Source organism: Lactuca saligna, chromosome 8, assembly GCF_052625555.1.
Source record: "Lactuca saligna cultivar CGN05327 chromosome 8, ASM5262555v1, whole genome shotgun sequence".
In the NCBI taxonomy this organism is placed as follows: domain Eukaryota; kingdom Viridiplantae; phylum Streptophyta; class Magnoliopsida; order Asterales; family Asteraceae; genus Lactuca; species Lactuca saligna.
The window spans coordinates 14,626,953-14,643,818 of NC_136424.1; the positions used below are offsets into that span (position 1 = coordinate 14,626,953).

The window sequence follows — 16,866 nt, forward strand, 5'->3', positions numbered from 1 at the left end:
GCCTTTCTTGAGCTCTAGAGCTTCTTTTTTGCATGCATGAATGTAAAGTTGGCAACTTTTTGAGCCATTAAATCAATTTGAGTAGGCCGAGTGTAGACGACTCTTTGAGTTGTCTAAAAGGTTTTAAACGAGGAACCAAGGCCTCGTAAAAACTAGTGACACTTGTCATTATCACTGATAGGATGGCCAATAGTACTTAATTGGTCACGTATAGCTTTGAACTTGCGTCCAAATTCAGCAATTGTAGAGGTTCCTTTGTTCAATTGTTGAACAAGTTCTTGAAGGGTTTGCATGTGTTGTGTTGTGTTGTGTTGTGTTGCACTAGTCAAACCAAACATTAGACAACTAATATTATTGGTTTGTTCAGTCCAATCCAGTTCAGTTCAGTTCAGTTCTATCTAGTCCACGTACCAAATGATACCTAAAGGAACAAGAGCAAATTAGGCCCGAATAAACTATCTGATTCGCTTCTCGGGTATGTATTTTAGGTTTATTCATAATTTAGTTAGGGTGTTTAATGTTTAATGTTCAACTTATATAATTATATATGAATTTTTGGATGTTTAATGTTTAGTGTTTAATATATTGCTTATAATTATATCTAAAGATTTTGATGCATATAATTTATAATTACCGATAATCATTTGTGTTTTTTTTTAAATAATAAATGAATTGACATGAATTAACATTTAATTGTAACGTCATAGCATGTTAAAAATATAAAATAAAAATATTATTTCAAAACTTGTGAAACCAAACGATAGAAATAGTTTAATACATCCGAAAATATATTTTATTATATTTCTAATATCTTAACTAGTTACAAAAACAACCCCTAAGTAAAAAATTACCAAACAATACGGTTTATTCGGCCCTTTTCGATCCTTAATCGTATCGTAAATGTTATTTGAACGATTCAGGTAATATCTGAATCGGACCCGTATTGGTTTAATCAATTCGGTTTTCGGTTCCTCTAATTAATCTTATTCGGTTTTCAGTTTATTCAGCTTCGATCCGTTTCAATACGAATAACATCCATAACAGATTGTGATTGGTTGACCTTTTATGGGTCTATAAATTAATGAATTTGACCCATTAGACTTTTAGGTCCGATCTCGAGTTTTAGTTTGATCTCTAGTTTATAAATAAATATGTATGCTAGTCATTTGTGTGTATCTTGAATTCTAATGAGTAGACTAATCTGTGTTAAATAATACTTGTAACCTTTGTTTAATAACTCATACACGAAAATATTATGAAGTATGTTTGATAACTCATACACGTAAATATTATGTTTTGTATGTTATTGTTTTCGTGTTTTATCCGCGTTACTTTTTAAATGTTGTGATGTCATGTCTTTTCTTGATAAAAAATGAAAACTTTGTTCGTGATAATTTAGTGGTGGCTTCGACTTGACGCTGAAATAATCGAAGATGTAAAACGTTGAATTTGTATGTTAGTTTTTTAATGCGACTTAGAAAAGCAATTGATATTTTCGTAAATATCTCAATTTTAATTTGGTTTCACAAATTCAGTTTCCTCCGAACACGTTATCAGGTCGACCAGTTAGTAAAGGACAAGCCTAGTTGAGGAGTGTCGCTTTATTTAATTCTATAGTTTTATTCTCGTAATTAGGGCTCCATTTTGTTCATCAATTCCGATTGTGTACCACAAGAAAACTCCAATCTCGATCGAATTTCGTCGCCACTGCATTAATATGTATTGTTGAAAATCTCCATTTCTTCTTCTTCCCCTCTCCGACAAACACTATTCCATGGCGGATTCGAACTACACCAGCCTTCCTACTAGTCACTTGCCTGGTTCCGTTCCGGTATGTTGTCGCTAATATCATGTTTTTTATACTGTAAATTTGCCCTAATTTATGATCACTGTTACAAATTATTTGCTATCGCTTGATGTTGTAAAATTGATCTCAAGTCGGGGATGTGAAGTGATCGGATGGTGAAAGTTTATGATCTTTCACTATTTTGTTCGTTTTTCGTTTTGATTTGTGATGTAATTGTAGACATATGCTTTTGAACTGTGTGTTATTGGAAATTTATTTTCTGTTGAACTGTGTTACGTTGGCGGAAATACCAATGCACTACTTCCGTTTAAAATCATCTACCGACATTACGCTATTACAGATTTACATGACTTGTTAATTGTCATACGGTTTAAGTAGTTATCCACTCTTCTCAAAGTGTAACATTCATTACCAATTTGATGTTGAAACTAACCCATTGATACCCAAAGACAAAACACTAGCTTCTTTCTAGGTGAACAGTTGGATGGTTTGATCTGCCAAATGATTTCCTGAAAGCCATTTGTCAAATTCAAATTTATTTATGAACTAAAAATGAATCACGAATTTTGGTTAATCTGTGAAATATCAGCCTGTGTGTAGGGTTAACGTATCCTGTGTCCTGTTCATCTTTTACTGTGTTAATGTGTATGCTTTTACTAGGATCAATATGTCAATTTATGTGCTTGATGTAAACACATGAAAGACTTATTCACGATTAACATCTAAGTAATTATGTGATTTCTCTGTTATATTCAGGCTGTCATCACAGAAGTAAAGGCTCCAGTTACACAACAGGGTATGAGATTCTTTAAGATATTGTTTTATAGCTTGTTAATATCTCTTTCCAACTATAGTTAAACTAAAAGTATGTAACCTATTTACCTGTTATTCAAATCTTCTGTAGATCCTGAAGCAAACCTGCAAATATTTCCTCCTAACAGCAATGCTGGTGGCAGGGGTTACCAGACTCTCACAGGCCCAAGTGGTATTGTTACAACTTACATCACACTCTGAGAAAATGATCAAGTGACAGATACCCAATAAGTATAACCTAATTCCCTGCATTTCTACATATATACAGATGGAAATGGACAACAATCTGCCAACAGTTGGAATGGAGCATTCAGCATCTCATCCTACACACAATACTTTAATGTTGATACAGATGATGTTGTGAACAGATTAACAAGTTCTTTATACCCCACTGGTGACTTTTTCAGGAAAATTGAAGCTAACCCAGATCTGTAAGTTTCATGATTATAAACTCCAGCTAAGAATCTTGAAATTAGGTGGTTATTAAATATTAACCTTTTTCTTCATACATATTTAGATATGGGCTCATCTGGATTGCTACCACATTGGTGTTTGTGATAGCTTCAGTGGGTAATCTTGCCACATATTTAATGATTAAAAAAGGCGATTCTAGTGTTGCATGGAGCTTTGATGTGAACTACTTCCAGGTGTCAGCCATTGCAGTGTATGGTTATGCATTTCTGGTCCCACTTGGTTTTTACTTGTTGCTTCAGTATTTTGGTTCAAAAGTTGGGCTTGTTCATTTGTGGTGCATGTGGGGATACTCTCTCTTCATTTTCATCCTCAGTTCTGTAAGTATCCATCTTTAACCTTGCTGAATAAACCGTTTGAACGAGACTAAATGACTATTTTACCCTTAGATTCTAACAAACATGTTTGGTAGGTTTTGTTGGTTATACCTGTGGAATTTGTGAGATGGAGCATCACGATCATAACAGGTGTCGCGTCTGCAGCTTTTGTTGGTTTGAATCTGAGGTCACATGTGGAGTTGACTGAGTTGACCCTTGTGTTGGTTGCTGCATGTGTGTTGCAGTTTGGTCTTGCTATTTTTATTAAGTCATGGTTCTTTCAATGAGGGAGTTACTATATAATTTTTTTTTTTTTTTTTTTTTTGCTTATTGCAAGTGAATTTTGGAAGTTGTTGATTGTAGAGATTGTGATAGTTTTATAGGCATCTTATAGAAATGGAAGAATGTGTTTTTGATTTGGATTTGTGTGTAAAATAGAATGATGCTTTTGGAGTTGGACATTATGTGATTTTGTAGCGTATATGTGTTAAGTTGGTTTAATGAAATTTGTATCAATGTTTAAACTCATAACTTTATATCTGATGAAGATTAACGGGATCTATTATGTGTATAAAATGAACATTTTTACTCTATAAAACAACGTTTGGAACATAATTAGTGCCTAATACAATCCTAGTAATTTCTCTAACTTGTACTTTAATTTAAACCCGATGACCCATCTTATAGTCATCAAGCCACTAATTATGGCCAAAGGCGTGATAATCGGATCTTGATTTTACCCGTGCAAAAAGAAAAAATAAATCTATAAAAATAGGTTCCAATAAGTCTCTAATAATTCTCACTCCCTTCTTGGTTGTCTATGAATGAATGATTACATGAGATCATATTATGATGATATTCCTTCGATCATATTATCATTTTGAATGTCTATGAATGAATGATTACATGAGATAATTCTGAGATGAATTGGTCAGTAAGCACTGTTCTTTCTGTGTTCATACTGAATTGGTACATGATAATTCTTCTTTATAAGTTCATATGTTCTTTTTGAGGGCATTTATGTTTTTGAATGTGTTTTGAAATTGTAGCATGCATGCAGACTTTACAAAAAGAAACAACCATCATTTTGCAACTGCACACTTCTTGTCCACATCTTCCTCTTTATCTCGTGTAATTCGAGCTCCCTCTGTTTCCATGAAAGCAAATAATGAGATGTCAAGGGTGAGAGATCCCATAGCATAATGAAGTTCTAGGCTAGACTAATTTGATACAATTTCTTTTTATAGTTTCCACAATTTTTTTTAACTTGATTTTTTAAAAAAGAACTTTGATTTTTCTAACTTTTTTACCGTTTCTATTAATAATATTTTTAGTTTCAGTTATACTTTTTTTTAACGTGTGTAATTTTTTACGAATTTTGTAGACATCGTTTGCAATACTTTCTTAATTTTTTTTTAATGTTTTTACAATTTTTTTTCTAGAATAAAAATGTTAGCTTCTGTTATATTTTTTTAAGTTTTTTTTAAAAAGTTTTATGTTTTCGTTTTTTACATGTTTTTTCGTATTCTTTCAATGTTTTAAGATTAAAATTATTAAAATTTTGGTGTTGAGACTATTTTCAGTTTATAAAATTAATTTATTTAAATTTCAGTTTACTGCAGCAATCTGCAGATGTTAAAAAACAAACATGCTTTTTATTATAGGCTGTAGTTGTTTGTTTCACCTCTTCTACTACAAAGGATTGCAGAGGTGGTATGCAAATTTCATAAATTTTCTCTTTGAAAAAACAAACAACACTTAAATTTACTTATTTGATGATGACTGATCAAAATATTGGAAAAATAGCATTGAGCATAGAAGAGATTAAGATCAAAAGAGTAGAAAAACAGATTATAGGAGTTGAAACTAACATTTAATTATGATAATAGATGAAGAAGCAGGAAACAATGAACTTCCAAGATTTTAGAACAGTATAATAATCAATGTAGTTTTTGGGCAATAGACGGGGTGGAGCTTCAACGTTTGCTTCCGCGCGGGGGGGGGGGGGGGGGGGGGGGGGGGGGGGGAGGGGAGGGGAATATAATATGTAAAAAAAAATTATTAAGCAGGGAGGGCCACAACAAAAATTTTATATTTTTCAGCCAAAAATATATAAAATGAAAGTATGAGGGCTGTTTATAACTAAAAAATCAAGGGGGACCACAACCCCCCTTGCCCTTATAAAGCTCCGCCAATAGCAATAGTGCATGCTACTTTACACACTTTCGTTTTTGGTTTACTACAATGATACTAAATAACGTGAAAAGTATATTTGCGGAAGTTAACAAAATATAAATTTATTGCTACAAATTTGCAAAATATTCTTTATTAAATCTTAATTATTTGCATATGATCTGGTTTTATGTTCTAATCCACATAAACATTTCTTAGACAAAATAAAACGTTACCGTTTAAAAGTTCAGTTGCATGTTTGGGTACTAACCTCACATGGCATTTCATAATGGAAAAATAAGAGCACATATATGGCAGAAAGATGAAAGGTTGTTGCATAAATAAGTATTTGACCTTTCTATTAATAATAGTCACGATAATAAATTTGAAATTATTTTAATTTTAGAAAATTCCATGTCATGGGTGCTATATCATCATCTTATAGGTTCTAATTTACAAATTGTTTATTATCGGTGAAACTGAAAAGATATTAGTTGATTGTTATTGATGATAAAAAAAAACATATTTTGTATATTGGTACTTGGTAGATATAGCTAAGCATGTTGTTAGTTGTTGCAATAAATCATTGATTATGATGATGATATCATCAATATGAAATCAACTCACTTTATATTGAAAAAAGTAAAATGGATATTTCTTTAGCTTTTGGTAAATTGCAAAATTTTAAGAATATGACATCTTTTGCGTTTATTCGTATAAATATATAGCTATTGTGATGATGATATCATTAATATAAAGTCAACTTATTTATATTGAAAATGTCAAGCAGATGTTTCTTTAGCTCTTGGTAAATTGGAAGTTTCTTCGAAAATCAAATCTGATGTATATATATTGGTAGAAATAGCTAAGCAAGTTGTTATTAGATGCAATAAAAAATCATTGATTTTGATGATTTATATTGAAAATGTCAAGTGGATATTTCTTTAACTTTTGGTAGATTGGATATTATTAACCAATCAACATGTATTTACATAGATATTTCGTGAGCTTCTACTAAATCGGAAATTTCTTGGAAACTCACATGTTTCTCTATTTCTTTGTATGCTTCATTTCATTAAGGTGCTGAAAAGTGAAACCTCATCACATACCTTCTATCTCTTACAAATCAAGTGATCAATGGCATCTTCATCATCATCATCATCATCTTCTCAATCATGGAATCATGATGTTTTCCTTAGTTTTAGAGGAGAAGATACCCGCAAGACTTTTGTGGATCATCTCTACTCGTTTCTTGTACTACAAGGAATTGACACTTACAGGGATGATGAAACACTTCCTGGAGGCGAATTGATCAGTACATCCCTTATGAAGGCCATTGAGAAATCACAGATAGCTGTCATCATATTCTCTATAAACTATGTAGATTCATCGTGGTGCTTAGATGAAGTTGTACATATTATGAAATGCAAGGATACAAATGGGCTAATTGTTATGCCTATATTTTATGACGTGGACCCGTCTACAGTCCGAAATCAAAAAGAAAAATATGGAGAAGCATTTGCCAAACATAAGTTGGAGAACAAGAACAAAGTTGAATGTTGGAAAAAAGCACTTGTGGGTGCAAGTAGCGTCTCTGGATGGGAACTTAAGAACATTGCCAACGGGTAATGTTCTTCTTTGTTTTTGCACTTTTTACGTTTAAGATATGTGTGCTCTATAAGATAATTCTATACTTCAATATAAGCATTTAGACAAATGTTTTAATTATTCTTGATGATGTTAATGACCTTGATAAATAAGAGGCTTTGACTAAATCAATTGATCAGGTTGTTTAGTTAAAAGATATCTCAAGACTCAAGTCTTAGGATGATGGATAAAGCTCAAATTTAGTTACGATGGAATTTATTGAGTTCTACCTCCTAATTCCATACTTAACGCCTTGTTTGAAGCTACAACAACAAATTCATCTTGCTTCACTTTTTGCTTTTTGAAACTAGTCAATATTTCCCAAGAATATTGTTACAAACTTCATTTGGTATTAATTATTACGAGTTCTATATCGAATGTGAATTATGAAATGAGGGTTCTTAGTCTCCTTTTTTCATAGAACATGATACATAATATCTCTTTTATTAATGTGATTGATCATGTATTAATTATCCTTGTATATCCAATCTACAGACATGAATCAAAGGCTATCAAAGAAATTGTTGACAAAATTTCATCGAGGCTGCAACTAGTAACTTCAAGTACTGCAAATGAGAGATTGATCGGAATAGCACCTCGTGTGCAACGTTTAAAATCAGCCTTACAAATTGGGACATGTGGTGTGCGCATGATTGGAATATAGGGTGTTGGGGGTGGTGGTAAGACTACTCTCGCATCTTCTGTATATGATGAAATATCAAAAAAATTTGATGGTTGCTGTTTTATTGCAAATATTCGAGAGGAATCAAGCAGGCGTGGTTTGAAAGAATTAGAAAAAGAAATTCTTTCACAAACGGGAGCAAACAGTGTTGGAAGAGGAAGATCCTTAAGAGATAAGAAATTATGCAATATAAGGGTATTGATTATTCTTGATGATGTTGATCAACTTGATCAACTAGAAATGTTAGCTGGATCACCTGATTGGTTTGGTGATGGAAGCCGAATAATATTCACAACTAGAGATGAGCATTTATTAAAAGCTCACAAAGTTGTAGTACATGATGTTAGCTTGTTACATGGTGATGAGGCTATTGAGCTCTTTCACAAGCATGCATTTCGGGGTTGCATACCTATGGAAGAGTATGAGCAACTTTCAAAAGAGGTAGTCTCTTATGCCGGTGGGCTTCCATTAGCACTTACAGTTCTCGGTTCTTCTCTATGTGACAAAAACATTGATCAATGGAGGAGTGCATTAACCAGGATGAAAGAGATCCTAGATAACAAGATTCTTGAAAAGCTAAAAGTCAACTTTGATGGACTTACAAAGGTTCAAAAGATTTGTTCCTTGATATTGCATGTTTTTTTAGGTGGGAGGAAATAGATATGGCTATGGAGAAGCTTGATGCTTGTGGTTTTCATCCTGTTATAGGAGTAGAGGAGTTGAGACAAAAGGCTCTCATAACTATTTCGGATGGAAAGTTTGATATGCATGATCTAGTGCAAGAAATGGGACACTACATTGTTAGAGGAGACCACCCTAAGAATCCTGAAAAACATAGTAGAATATGGAAGAAGGAAGATGTTGAAAGAATATGTGCTATGGATGCAACAATGGTAAATTTTAAGCTAGCTTTGCATGATATACATGTATAAACAAACACTTTTAACCCAACATTGATACCTTTTGTTCCTCTTAACACAGGAACTTGACAAGATTGAAGCAATACAAGTTCATTACGATAAATTGCGAGTAGAATTATTTGAATCCGATAGACTTCGAGTACATGAAGAACCTCCTCTTCCTTTGATTGTTGCAAACATGAGGAACCTTAGGTTTATTCGGTGGAAAGGTGACCTTGCAAATCCATTGCTTAAGAAACTTTCACCGTGGGAGTTTTTCCTTGGGTATATTCAATGGAAAGGTGAACCAGTAAATCCATTGCTTAAGCAATTTCCACCAAAGGAGCTTTGTTGTCTGATATTGCGTGATGCCATGCAACAACAACTTTGGAATGGTTGTAAGGTAAATTTTTTTGTTTATCTAAGTCACAAATGAACCAAAGTAGGTGATGAATTATAGGCTTGACCAATCTAGAGAGTACATTGGAAGTAGTTAACTGAGTAGGAGCACATGGTTATGTTACCTATCATTGGTGTTATTAAGCAACTTCAGTTGTATTTAATAAACTAATAATAATTTAATAACTACCTATAGTGTAGAAAAATGAATACCTCTTTGTCTAAACAAATATATAAGAATCGATTTTGTTCTTTTTCTTAACAATACTACTTAATTATTTATGTAAGATTTCAATTTAAATCTTTCGCTTTGTTGATTATTAAACTTTGATATATTTTTAAGAGAAATTAAATATCTTCCTACATATCTTTCTATCCATCTTAATGATGGTACATGTCATTTTTAATGAAAATAAAAATATTTTAATATATTTGTGTGATGTCATCATTTAAAATATGTATGAGGATATATAAAAAGAAATATAGAATGATATTAATTTCTCTATTTTTAATTTGGGCTTAAAAATCTGTTATGATTTTGTTTTTGTTAAGTGATTTTTAGATATATAATTAAACAATCAAACACATCAAAATGATTTCCATTAGTTCTTTCTTTTGTCTATCTATCATCACATACAGAAATAATAAATATGTACCGTATACGCATTAACAATAAACCACTTCGAATGATTTCCGTCCCAACTTTTGTTAAATATGATATGAACCAAGTGGAGAAGTAGGATCGGGTCTACGAGAGGCTCAAAAAGAAAGCAGTGGTTGTTTCGCAATTTATAATTATTATAGTATCTTTATTATTTAGTATTTATCTAGTTGATTTTAGTTTCCTTATAGGGCTTCATTCTACGAGTATAATAGGAGAGTCAATACATAGGGTTAGGACCGGTTCTAAGAAGGCATGCAATGTTTTATATGTTTTCAATTTTGTGGAGATCCTTGAGTATATTAGGCCCCCTATCTTTTGTTCTTTACGCATTAAGTTACGAGTATTTGTGTTTGCCAATCCGGTTCTATCAAAATTCTTATCACTTTGATATGTTTATGACCTGTTTGCACTTGTATATGACAGGTGCTCCCAAATCTGAAGATAATGGAACTTTACGATTTAAATAACCTAATCATGACACCAAATTTTGATGGAATTCCACATCTTGAAAGATTCAAGCTTTGGAGATGTGAGAAACTAGAAGAGATTCATTCATCGTTTGGACGCTTGGACAGGCTTGTTTGCTTATCTATAGTGCTTTGCAAGCGTATTAAGAAATTTCCATCCATTACCCGACTAAAGAAACTCAAGACCCTTTCATTGCACGTGAGCCCCGAAGTTATTGAGCTCTCAGAAATCCAAGAGAAGATGGACAACTTGTTGGGAGAAGAAGACATCGGTTCTTCTGTTTGCCAATTATCCAACTCGAACCACATACGGTTATATATGTTTTTTTCGTAAAGACTTGAAAGAACTGGATCTCAGTTGGTGCAATTTGGGAGATGAAGACATCAGCTCTGCTGTTTGGGAGTTACCCAACTTGCAAAAACTCAATCTATCAAAAAATAAGTTTTCACGATTAAACTTTAGTTTCATGCGAACTCCTCGGCTCAAATTGCTCAACGTCTCATTTTGCTCAGACCTTGTAGAATTATCAGAGCTCCCATCAAGCATAGCGATTGTTGAAGCGTATGGTTGTCCCTCACTTAAAAGCTTTGGAGCTATTTCACACTGCAAATGGCTGTGGAAATTCTCGCTTCGTGGGGTGTACAATTTAGATCCATTTGTTGGTTACATGTTACTAGACTCCATGCTCAAGGTTAAGCTCTACTTACGCATATTTTGCAATTTCAATCATTCTTTATTTCAATCGTATGTTTAATTTCCATGCAGGGGCATGCTATTGAAGATCACCTTATCAGTGTGATTCTTGATTATGAGATTCCAAAGGAGTATGTACTTGTGGGCAGGTTGTTACCCACGATGGATGTCCGAATATTAAAATAAGCATTAAGGAGGAGAAGCCAGATGAAGATCTTTCATTTAGGTTTTGGCATGAGTCTAATTATAATGCAACGAACCATTGCCGAATAACATCTACATACGTGGGATATGTTTCCTTTAATTCATTGAGACTCACAGCTGCGTGCTTCAACTTGAATTCAGTATACAGTGTGATTTTAGTTTCCTTGCGCCAGAGTTGGAGTACTGCTTCTCAAGCTGCAAATCGAATAGGAGTTTCACTCGTTCCTAAAACAAAACGTAAAGATGATCCGATGAAAACAGCAAAAGATTCCTCGGATTTTGGGGATGAGAAAGATAAATCTAGTCCGATTTTTGCGATCAAACATGGTTCAAACTCATCTATTAAGATCTTGTGGCGACCTCTTAATTAGGATTTAGGACAACAACCTCGAGAAAACCGGACAATAGGGGCATATTAATTAATGATAATCTTTGGGTATTATGTAGCCTTGTTACAAAAAAGAAACAATTGCATTTTTGATGGGTTATTATTTCCTGAAAAGACGATTTTTTTTTTTTTTTTTTTTTCTTTTTTTGCATGAAGCTTATATAGTGACTTACTGACTTGCTATAACCCACCGGCCATAAGTCCATAACAATTCATGAATGCAATTGCAAAGAGTGTTTTTCGAAAAAAATAAAAAATACAATTCGAATCAATAAAAATAACTTAATAACCGAATAACAATGTCTATATGGTATAGTATGGTCTTTTAGCCAAGCCCTTTTGTAAAACCCAAAGTTTTACTTTCTTTTTAGAGAAAGCCATTGTAATTTGAGAAACTTTTATATTTTTATAATTATGTTATCATTATATTGATATCATTGATATTTATTGGTATGGTATTCTTATTATATTATTATTGATATTTATGATTATAATAATAATAATTATTATTTGTTTTAGAAAAACCGATAAAACCACCATTTCCGAAATACCGAAAAAATAAAAAAGGAATTATAGAAACAAACCAAGAAGCCGATAAAAATCTCAAAAAATTATGATTTGTACATGCTATGGGGAGTGAGACATAGGGGGCATGCACAACATGCTTATTAACATAGTAAACACCACCCTATCGGTGGTGTCATTGTCGTTGTTGTGAAGAGTCGTAGTTGGAACCACAATATTTGATCGGGGTTTTTTCTTCTCCAACGGTCATATAACCGTTTAAAATATATTTATTTATTTTTTATTTTTTAAATATCTATAAATACCAACTACCAATTTCATAAAATTCATTCTTTTTTACTCCATACTTTACACAAACACTATGGAAAATTATTCAACATCATCTTCGGATGAGGACAATATTGTTTTTCCATGCTTTCCTTCAAGTTACTACTACATACAATGTTTCATGTACTAGGTGAAAGTTCAAGTAGGAGATATCTAAATAGGGAACATACAATGTTTCATGTACTAGGTGAAAGTTCAAGTAGGAGATATCTAAATAGGGAACATGAAGCTGCAAACGAACATCTTGTATGCGACTACTTGTCAATGATTATTTGTATGATAAGGATACATTCAAGTATCATTATCGTTTGAGTAGATATTCATTTATGCTTATCACTAATGATTTGAACGATAATTGCACGATCTTTGAATTGAAATGAGATGCTAGAGGTAGACGATGGTTTACTACAATACAAAAATGTATGATGAAACTTTTGCATTTGACATATGGCATGACTCCGGATGCCATAGATGAATATGTGAAGATGTCAGAGAGATCAGCATGAGAATATATTTATTTATTTTGTGACTACGTGATAGAGCTTTATGGTCACATATATTTGCCACAACTGACGAGAAGTGATTTTACAAAATTAAATGTGGTACATAGTGAAAAATATGGTTTCGTATGAAGGATTGGACACATTTATTGTATGCATTGAGTATGAGAAAGTTGTCTGAATGCATGGCGAGGTCAATGCGCGTACGATGATCAAGGATATCCTATGATGATGCTAAAGGCGATGGTGTCACACGATCTATGGTTTTCGCATGCATAGTCTGGTATGCCAGGGTTAAATAACAACCTAAATGTTCTTGGTACATTGTTGATATTCAACCAAATTTTGCACGGCAAAGCACCTAGTTATCTTTTATTGTGAATAGAAATAAGTACAAGTGTGGTTATTATATTGGTGATGAGATATATCTGGAGTACGCTATATTTTCCAAATCATATCCATATTCACAAGATGAGAAAAAAAATTGTTCAAAATAGCACAAGAAGCGACACAGAAGGATGTTGAATAAACGTTTGGAATCATAAAAGATAAGTGGAATGCATTTAAATACAAGCACAAACTTCGTCATGATTTGACGATACATAAAATAACAATAATATATGGATGATGATGATGATGATTCACTATGATGAGGACGATGGTCATGATGATGATGATGACAACGACTAGAAATTACTGTTTTATTTTTAATTATGTTATTTGTATTTTTAATTTTGTAATTTTCATATAACATTTAATTTTAATTTATTAAATGTTATATTAAAATAAATAAAAATTTAAATTATATTAGTGAGGTGGAGTGATGACCATTTTCCATTTCCATAAGATCGTGATAGGAAAATAGTAGGAAGTAGTACTAATGTGATGACGATGTGAATGCATTTTTTGAGTGGTCAAGTGGTGACCACTCTTGTGTGGATGTGCATAAAAATCAGTTCAACTTAAACTGATCCAAGAGGAACCCATCCGTCGGTTTGTATTGGTTTGAGGATATAGCCGTTGGCACCGATTTAGTGGAAATGGTTTTAACAGTGTACTTTCATTACCTTTTTTGTTTTATTCTAACGTTATTATAGCAAACTACTAAAAAACTCTCTTAAATAAAAAAATGCTCTCATTTCAAGAAATGGATTTGGATTCCGTTGGTGTTGAATATTCATCGAGCAATATTACTGTTGTTTCCATCAAAGAAACAAATTAAAACCCAAAGATACGGTGCTATTATGATTTATGTATAATGTCGAGCAGTCCAAATAAAGCGTGATGCAAGAAATGTGGTGCCTTTTTCATGGAAGAAGAGAATTCAACATTGAAAACTCTTATAAACAAGAGATGCCCATCGGGAAAATTTGGGTCGATGTATAATCAAACAACGAAGACGAAAGATTCTACAATGTGGAATTACGAGCCGTCTAAAGTTTGGGATAGGATGACGAATTTTTTTATTCAAGAATGCTTTCCTTTTGACCACTTCAACAACAAAAGATTGACTTTACTCATCCAAGAAGTTCTCCAACCACGATATTGCCATGTGAGTTGTACTTCCCTAAGGTGCAAAAGTATCTAAATATGGAAACTTACAAAAAATGAATACTTTTAGGATTTCAAGTTCTAGAAACTGATGTAAATTTAACTTGTGATGTTTGGATGACTCCTCACACTGCACCAGATGTGTGCCTTTGTGTTACCGTTCATCGGGTAAATCCCAAAACTTGCGTAATGATGAAGCATACAATTACTTTTGAATCGTATGAATACCTGCACATCGGTGTAAATTTATATAAAGTTTTATGAGATCAAAACTTATAACATTCAAGGAAGAGTTTTTTCTGTATTTTTTTGATAATGCATCAAACAACACCTTCGCGATTGGACAACTAAAAGTAAAATATAAACCGATTTGCGACAGGGTTTTTTTTATGCCATGGTTGATGTGTTGCACATGTCATTAATTTGGTTATGCAAGATGGACTATCTAGTATTGAACTTGTAAAAGATGCTTTCAAATAAATGCTAAAGATTATTTATAGTTCTAATAATGTCCAATGTCATAATTATATGAAGTTTTGTGCCCATGAGGATGCCCTTAGGTTAGGTCAGGTCAGAATTGGGACGTACCTACTCAATGAAACTCTACTTGCAACATGTTTGAATGTACCTTGCCTCGAAAAGACACTTTAAAAATGTTTCATGACAATATTGTAGAACGTAATAGGGTTACGATTTATCCGGGGTCAAGTTGGGATACTATCAAACTTGTTTTGGAAATGTTTGGAGTTTAATAAAAACTACTTTGTATTTGGGGTTTTATTATCATACAAGTTGTTTAGTTTTAAATCAAATATTTTTAATGTGTTCGAAAATAAACGAGTTTGAAATTAGAGGCGTGATGTTTGTTAATATGGTGAAACCGATGAAAGTAAAATTTAAAAATATGCCCCCTGTTGTAACTTGTGTTGCTACTTTGAACGAATTTAAATGTTGGAGGGTTGAGACTTTACTTGAAAATATTTCTTATGATTTGGGTTTTACTGGAAGATGACATAGATTTTGCATGAAAGCAAATTTTAAATTTTAACAAAGTTTGTTTGATGTTTATTTAATAAAATATAGTTCAACAAACATTCAATGACATGATACGAAATACGAGGAATCCCTGTTCCACTTCTCACAAAAATAACCAAACAATTCGACTCTATAATGCTTTAAGGAATGAAAATACCAAACGAGCTCGGTTTAACACCTCTATAGAGACCTCAGATGGTACATTCGTTCTGATTTTTTGGCATATATATAAGTGTGCAAGAGTTTGAGAATTTTGATGTTTTGGCTTGATGGAAAGAAAATGAATCCCAATTTTCAGTTCTAGCAGCTATATCCCCTTTCTTGGATCTTGTAATAGATTTTCAGTTCTAGCCGCTATATCCCCCTTCTTGGATCTTCCAATAGATTTTATCTTTAATCTTGTAATAGAGTTCATTCATAAGGACTAAGAGTCAAACCGTGATGAAGCCTGATGTCTCCATATCGCCAATTAAACTGTAGGGTGTACTCACACCTCACCACTCACTTTTTTAGTGCTACATTAGCTTTTCACTCGCTCATCAAAAAACAAAAATGGTCACCTTTCACTACCTTCACTTTTATTTTTTAAAAACTAATAATAAATTAATCTTAAAGTTTATAATTCAAAAAATAAATAAAACTAATTAAAAATCATTGATAAAAACAAATTTTAATAAGAAAAATAGAAATGTTTCATTACTTGAAAATAAGAAATTACATAATAAACCCTTAAAAGCATCATTAAAAATTACACAACAAAAAGAATAAGCCATTATTAAATAAGTACATAACTTTGAATCTTCGTCCTCATCATCCAAATCCTCACTTGAGTCCTAAGTGAACATATCCGGATCTTCATTTGATTCATCAAACAAATCATCATGTTGATACTCGACCTCGAGTTGTATGTGAGCCTTGTAAACGTGGTCCACCAAATCTGCACGAAGGGAGTGATGTAACCTCCCCCTCTGGTACGTATCACTATATTGTGCGCTTTGCGCTACTCGGCACGAGGACTTCCCTAAGGGTCACCCATCCCAGTACTACTCCCGCACGAGCACGCTTAATTGCATAGTTCTTATGGGATCTACTGCCCTTATGAATTTAAAATGTGTTGTGACAAGGAAGGTATCCACACCCCTTATAAAGAGTGTTTAGTTCTCCTTCCAAGCCGATGTGGGATCAGGTGCAAGCCACCTTCACCCCCTCCCCCATTATAGGATTCGATGTCCCCGTTGAACACATCGACCCATGCGCTAGCTCTGATACCATTATGTCATACCCCAAACCAGAATGGTGGAAAC

General features: G+C 33.0%; 1 protein-coding gene and 1 pseudogene across 2 annotated transcripts; both read left to right on the top strand.

Moving 5' to 3' along the window:
* Positions 1-1,640: 1,640 nt before the first annotated feature.
* LOC145013068 (Integral membrane Yip1 family protein) lies at positions 1,641-3,889 on the top strand. The gene is made up of 6 exons (XM_078971872.1): positions 1,641-1,831; positions 2,564-2,603; positions 2,712-2,792; positions 2,889-3,051; positions 3,138-3,411; positions 3,504-3,889. Exons 1-6 carry the CDS (start codon positions 1,775-1,777, stop codon positions 3,693-3,695), a joined length of 807 nt encoding a protein of 268 aa, XP_078827998.1. The 5' UTR covers positions 1,641-1,774; the 3' UTR covers positions 3,696-3,889.
* Positions 3,890-6,680: 2,791 nt separating this feature from the next.
* On the top strand, positions 6,681-11,066 carry LOC145008467 (TMV resistance protein N-like; annotated as a pseudogene). The gene is made up of 4 exons (XR_013663467.1): positions 6,681-7,205; positions 7,723-8,802; positions 8,891-9,211; positions 10,295-11,066. The product of XR_013663467.1 is annotated as a TMV resistance protein N-like (transcript).
* Positions 11,067-16,866: the final 5,800 nt, after the last annotated feature.